The following is a 6,619-nucleotide window of genomic DNA, read 5'->3' on the forward strand; positions in this document are numbered from 1 at the left end:
TTCTTCCAGGAACATGCATGTTGAAAACTATTTACCTTTCAGTTCCACTTCACAATTACACAGTGGTCTATTACAATGTTGTGTTTACATGTGTTAAAATGTATGGTTCTCATCTTAGTAAATCAGCATGTTTTACTTTGCACATGAAACCAGATATTCACAATCTGCAAGCAGCAGGGAGGTGAAGTAAAACAATGATCTCAGTCCTGTCCGTAAAATCAATAGCAAATCGGAGGAGTTGCTCCAAAGCAAACAAACTGAAGAGAGATAAAAGATAATAATGGAAGGGGGAAAAACTCCAGGACATCTGACCATACTTTGTTTTTTTTTCTCCCTTTGCTCCAAATGTGTTAAACTGCAGTCTGAATTAAGTGCGTTCAGTTCGGAGGTCCAACAGCCAAAACTCTCCAATCAAACCTTTATTTGCTACCAATAAAACTGCAAATAAAAAGCCAAATGAGATGCATTGTTATTGTTTACATCCTCGGAAGGCGACGTAGGGTTGAGAATCGAGCTGCAGCTTCAGAGAGAGGCAGGATGAGGAGTGAGAAAAAAAAAACAAGGGAGGGGGAAGAAGAGTGAGACGGGGCAAGAAAGGAGGGGAGATGGAGTATCTGTGGGAACATAATTAAGTCCATGGTCTGGCTCTCTGCAGGCCTGCGGCACACTGCTCTAAAAATGCTGATTCAGTACACAGATAGACCTAGCAGTACAGGAGACAGAAGGGGATGGGGGACGGGGGGGCGCAGGCTGTACAGAACAGAAGCAATGAGGCGCTAAGGAAAGGAGGGAGGTGTCGCCAAGAAAGACCTGCAAAGCTTCAACACAACCAAAGCTAAGCTTCTGAGTTATCCCGTTAAAGAGGACGCAGTTATCGATCTTTAGTGTTAAACTTTAACGTTATCCGCAGCCAGTCCGGGACTTCATCAAACATTGAACGTTTTTCCAGCTGCTTCAGAAACAGCAGCACAAACTCACCGCCGGCCCGCGCTAATAACAGAGGAGGACACTCAGAGGCCCAAGCATGAAAGTGTCTGTCGCTGCAGAACCCCCCATCCCCCCTCACTTCCCCCGGTCATACTGCAGCTCGGAGCTCCTCAGTTCTTCTCTTTAATAACCAGAGTTATAACCGGACCCGGTCGACAAGCAGAGGGGTTAGTCACAGTTTAAAGTGGTCAGTCTGTCGCCGGCCTGGAGGAGCAGAGGGAGTCCACATCTATAATTCATCAGCCTGGCTGCCAGTTAGACCTGAGACCGTACACACAAGCGTAAACATCTTACTTTTAAAATATGTCTTTCTAATTAAACGACAGTTTTTCTTGTCATAAGAAGACAGTTTTGACTAATTGTACTTAAAAGAAGTTTCGATGCAGATTTTGGTTTTGTCAAAAAAAAAAGAAGGTATTCTTCTTATATTGTTTAATATTGTGAAATCTGGGCAAATATAAGTAAAAAAAAAAAAAAAAAAAAAAAAAAAAAAGTACCAAAGTGTTCGTGTATGCTCAGTATTGTCTAACTGGCCGAAGTAACGAACATTAAAAGTTATTTTTCTCATCATTTTTTTTCCGTCTGTGGTTGAATTGAAAGAGGGAAAAAGCTTTGTTTTGTCATCTAAACTTGGTGTAACATGAGATAAAATAAAAGCAGTAGTAATGACAAGAATGTGCCTTCCTCTTCAATTTATTACCAAACGTAAGCAGAAAATTCTACCTTAGGAAATTATGCTTCAGTAATATTTAGCATCCAGGGTCATAGTGAAAAAAGAAAATCTGCCTCCGAGGAACAAACCACACATTTCACGCTGTCGTTATTTACTGAATAAAAGGTTTTCTTTTGATAGTTTCTTGCTTGAGAAACTTGCTTGCTCGAGGTCCAGTCACGGTATTTCAATTCGGCTGAGTTGTGGACTTTGACTGGGACATTGCAGCACATAAATTTGCTGCTGTGTGTCCAGTTGATAAACCATCTTGAGTCAAGTTTGTTGCGACTGCAGAAAAAAGACTGTTATTCACTGAACTACTGACAAGTTATCTATAAGTTAAACTTTAAATTATTGTTAATACAATAATCAAACTGCAAAGGTCTTCCATTGTATGCACAAATCATCCATCGATCCGTCTTGGGTGAATTCAACAAAGTGCGTCGACCGGCCGCAACGTCTTCTGAGCACATTTACTTAATAAACATTCATAACACAATCATCTCCACAAAAATATCCTCCTCCAGCTTCAAATGACTTTCAACGGAAACGTAAGAGCTTAAAAAAAAAAAAAACCCAGCCTCAAACTCAGTTGGGGTTGAATGAAAACAAATGAAAGCAGGAGAGGGTTCGGCTCAGGAGGCCCAGGCGTCAGCCGTGTCCGTTGGCCTGGTTCTGCTCGTGTGGGTTGAGGTCAGGTTGGGCCTCTTCTTTTGGCAAAAGACCCCAACTCCTGAGCAGGGCGAGGCGCTGAGCCGGGGGAGTGGAGAAGTACTCCCTCTGTCTCTCCGAGTAGGTCTGTCGCCCGGGGACGATGTCTCGGTAGCTCCAGTCCTAGTGGAAAAGAGAAATTGTAAAATGTGATCGTTTAAAAAAAAAACAAGAAAAAAAAAGGCTTAGAATAATCTAACGTTTATTTTATTTGGAATGTACCGAGCTTAATTGCTGTTAGACTAAGGCTACAGAGGATTATACCAAGTGTATCGTCTCGGTCAGGGATTATGACATTGTTGCTGATTAATTTCTAATGTCTGGTTCATCTTTTAGGCACCCACGTTTTAAAAACTTTCAGCAAATATATTTTTTTTAAGAATAAAAAAAAAAATAAAAAAATAAAAAATTCTTTATTTATTCTCAGAATCTCCAGCAAACAGGAGAAACTCCAGAGTTTCAGAGAAGGCAAAACTGTCACATGACTGCTCTTTGATCAAAAGGTTATCTGTCTGAAGTGGTTTGGATTAAGACAGATTTATTTATTTTTTGGTGTGTGTGTGTGTGTGTGTGTCTATAAGATAGCTTGTGCACCTGCCAGTGGAAGTTAAAGGCCTCCAGCAGCTTGATTCTGTCTCCTCTGGAAGCAACGCAGTCCGGAGGATCGGGCCGCACCAGCTCAGAGCCCACCGTCACATCCTCAAACACCAGCAGGGCCCGGATGGCAAACCAGCCGCCGAAGCTCGGATGAACGCAAACTCCAAACATCTTCTGTCGAACAAACAGACGAAACGGATGAAACTTGAGGTGGAGAAACAGCGACAACAACAAATGTTCCTTTTTTTTTTTTTTTCTTTGTTTTTGTTTTGACGAACAAATCGACGGCATTACTCTTTCGGCCCAGGGCTGGTCTGCGACATCAGACTGCTGGTAGTAGAACGCCGCTCCAGACACGTGTGCAGCGGTCTGCGCCAAGAACTTTGGCTTCCTGCTTGGCAGCAGCTCGTAGTCGAACCTCACGTCCACCTTCAGTTCTGGAAAACTCTGAGGGAGAGAAGGAGACGATATTTAGAAGTCCTAAACAAGTCGGGGATGACAAGAGCGAGCCGGTATAAATTTGCGAAACGCAGAACCAGAGACGAAGTGTCAACATCTCCATCAAACAGTAGATAACCTGTCTGCGTCAGTGCCTGTAGGTCTTTAAGATAAAAGTTTGTAATGATGCAGGGAGGCTGTTGGAGAACATTAGTGAAGAAACGGCATCACGAAGGACAAGAAACACAGCAAACAGATCAGTGTGCAGAGACGAAAACGTGTCATGTTTAGAAGACATCAAAACTGAGCTCTTTGTGTGATGGAAAACTAGCACCAAACATTGATTTGAACATGTTATTCCCACAGGTGAAACACAGTGGAGGCACCATCATGCTGTGGGAAGGTGTTTCTTCCTCAGGTACAGGGAAGACGGTCAGAGTCCTATTGTGAGTGGCAAAAAGAACTAAGACTAAGGTGAAAGTTCACCTACTAGCAAAACAATAAAATGCGCTTAACTTTCTGTGTGTAAGGCAACAGAAAAAGTATCCATCCTACTAAAAATGCTTTAGTAGGATGAATACTTTTGCCAGGCAATGAGTCAGGATCAGAGTCAGTCTGGAAAAATATAACCTGGCCTGTAAGCTGTGAGTTTCTGCAATAAATAGTCGTAATATCTAATATAATGTAATAACCAGATTACTGTATCTGTCAGAGTGCTTTACTTCTACTCTCACCTGTGAGACTGCAGTGGAGACACAGTGCCGGACACATTGGTCTATCGGGTCGGATGGCTTCTGAATGCTGCTGTGCTCCAAGAAGGGCAGGAAGGCTTGTTCAAACATAGCAGGAGTGCTGAGCACCACCACGGCCAAGGCATCATCTGGGTAAGGCAGGTGAAAGGAAGGAGGCAACACTGAGTTATACCAGCCTACCTACAAACACGGAGGAACAAAAACTCCGATAAGAGCAAGCAAGGGAGGAAAATGTAAACAATTTTCACGTAGAGCCAATTTGCTTCAAATTAGCTTTACATGAAGCAAAAATAGAAAGAAGAATTAAGTAAAACTAAACATTGATTCAAATTGGAAGCTAATTCAACTAATCGGGACGCTACCATACCTTTAGAGGGTACACTTCAAACCCTAGTTTAGTTAAACAGCTGCCTAGTGGTCCTATTACACCCTCCACACTGGCAGAGGAAGCCGCCATTGTTGCTTTGGTAACGCGCGGCATTGAATTGTGGGATATGATGTTCTTTTGCGAGCCATATCGACGACTTACGCCACGTTTCCGGTTTATTCTGCTATCGTTTGTGTGAAATACAGTGACAAAAATTATAAAATACGTCGCGTTGTGTATTCACCGAGTTACTGTTGGAATGTTTGTTTGTTTTTTTATTCATAAAGTAACTTGTGAACAACAATACCCACAAATTCTAGCTGCTTTTACGCTCCTCAGGAACTACGTAGTGGTTAGGTGTTTCAATTTTTTTTTCTCCACAAATTGCGGCGCCCCCTTCTGGGGGCACTACGGTTTGACTGGGAGTCAGAAATCAACCAACTTGTGTGGTAAGTAAAAACTTAATCTAAAGGGTTACGTCTTTCACGTATTCTGCAGGTCCTATCTAGATAATTTACACTGTAAGTTATGCTATGTTTTTGGAGCAGGTGAATCTTGTTTTGAATATCAAGAGAGCGCTCTACGAACATTATGAGGTGTGTTTTGGTGGAACTGAAAGCAAATTTACAAGTGTGCTATAACAGATATCTTCATGTAGCAGCTGCTGTTTTGTAAAGTGAAAGAATCCGCTATAAAGCTGGAGAGGGAATAACATAAGAGGAACAGACTGAAAAAGTACAAATTATTCCCCTTTTTGTCTTTGAATCCTCAAATTTTACTTCTAAATTATTTTCATAATTGTTCCCTTTTGTCAAAATTGTATTTTAAAAATGTTTTGTATATTTTTAAGCCAAATTTGCTAATACTGTATTTTATGATGGCAAAAGCAAATTATAGCACAAGTACTATTAATCTATTAAAAAAACTGAACAAGGCCACAGCTAGGACCTTGATAACACTTTCAAGACATTTAGCATTGATTTTATGCAATGCTATGGTGAAGGTTGGCCAGCAGGTGTCGCCAGAGCTCAGGATATTTCATAAATACGGCTGATGAGTAACTGTATCAGTACCTATATTTCACGATAGGGGTGTGTGTGTGATTGCGAATGTCGTCTTCAAGATATGTCACTAAAGTTTTGGCAAAATGAAGAACCGCCTTCAAGACGAAAACTTGACGCTCCGAAGTCAGAACAGTGTTGTTTCCCTCCACACTGGGGTTTCAGACAGCGTGTCCTCTCTACAGCAATTATATATTAATTTATCACTAATATTATATGTCATACTTTTCCAGTGCAATATAGTACTAAAATCATATTTCATATGTTCAGGTACCCTATGTGCGAATGAAGTTATTAATAGTGAGCGATTAGATGAAAACATCCAGCAATTCAATTGAATTCATGACGATTTCCTCAGGTTCTGGGTGAAGTCTTCATGGATCTTATTTGATTTTGTATAGCTTTGGTATAATCTAATAAAATAGATAAACTAGGAGTTTTTTCTGGATTCTAAGTTTGTTCTAATTCCTGCTCTGGGTTGAGTGAAGTATCCTCTGGATCACTTTGTTCTTACTACTAGGTTTGACTCCTGCTCTGGGTTGAGTGAAGCTGTTGCTGTCATCAATCAGGGAAGGGTTACACTTCCAAACGAAATGAAGTCCGCCACTCTGCAAAAGATTTTTCACAAATACTCTAAGAATGTAACGAAAAAAGAGCTGCTTGCCATTGCAGTTGCTCAGTTTCCACTTTTGGGGAACTTATTTTTAGATTATGTTAATCAGTTAATCAGTAATTCTTAGCAGCTTCATAAACAGAAAATGGCACCAAAGCGCCAAAGAATTTCCCTGCTTACAGCTAATAAACTATATGGGGCGATTTATTTCTCACTTCCTCCTTATCATACGCTAAAGTGGAGTTATTTCCGGTCCCTGCAATAAATGACTTTTAGATAAAGGGTGGTGGAACTGTATTATCTCATGCATAAGTAATTTCACTTTGCAGAAACATCCATCAGACAGAGAGAGGCTGCGTCCTGAGTGGCGGGGTCCAACAC

The 6,619-nt window shown here is 41.1% G+C and overlaps 1 protein-coding gene across 4 annotated transcripts; it reads right to left on the minus strand.

The window, feature by feature from the left end:
• Nucleotides 1–406: 406 nt before the first annotated feature.
• On the minus strand, nt 407–4,714 carry mmachc (metabolism of cobalamin associated C). Of its 4 annotated transcripts, XM_088004865.1 has the most exons (6): nt 4,565–4,714; nt 4,180–4,377; nt 3,302–3,454; nt 3,009–3,181; nt 2,379–2,533; nt 407–1,244 (listed from the first exon to the last, which is right to left on the minus strand). In XM_088004865.1, exons 1-6 carry the CDS (start codon nt 4,676–4,678, stop codon nt 1,156–1,158), a joined length of 882 nt encoding a protein of 293 aa, XP_087860991.1. In that variant the 5' UTR covers nt 4,679–4,714; the 3' UTR covers nt 407–1,155. The 4 variants fall into 4 exon arrangements, with proteins under 4 accessions (XP_087860991.1, XP_014847436.1, XP_087860989.1 ...); XM_014991950.2 differs by lacking the exon at nt 407–1,244 and having other exon boundaries at nt 1,665–2,533; nt 3,005–3,181; XM_088004863.1 differs by lacking the exon at nt 407–1,244 and having other exon boundaries at nt 1,665–2,533; nt 3,005–3,454.
• Nucleotides 4,715–6,619: the final 1,905 nt, after the last annotated feature.

The sequence above is a fragment of the Poecilia mexicana genome, unplaced genomic scaffold (genome assembly GCF_051168715.1).
Source record: "Poecilia mexicana isolate PSO_F unplaced genomic scaffold, ASM5116871v1 scaffold_4, whole genome shotgun sequence".
NCBI lineage: Eukaryota > Metazoa > Chordata > Actinopteri > Cyprinodontiformes > Poeciliidae > Poecilia > Poecilia mexicana.

Bases quoted from the DNA above. Each gene is read 5' to 3' on its own strand.
- mmachc (XM_088004863.1), bottom strand. From the start codon at position 4,678: ATGCCGCGCGTTACCAAAGCAACAATGGCGGCTTCCTCTGCCAGTGTG. The intron at 4,378-4,564 runs GTATGGTAGCGT...CCGTGTTTGTAG, and splicing joins TTGAAGTGTACCCTCTAAAG to GTAGGCTGGTATAACTCAGT. The intron at 2,534-3,004 runs GTGCACAAGCTA...CTTTTCCACTAG, and splicing joins CCTTTAACTTCCACTGGCAG to GACTGGAGCTACCGAGACAT.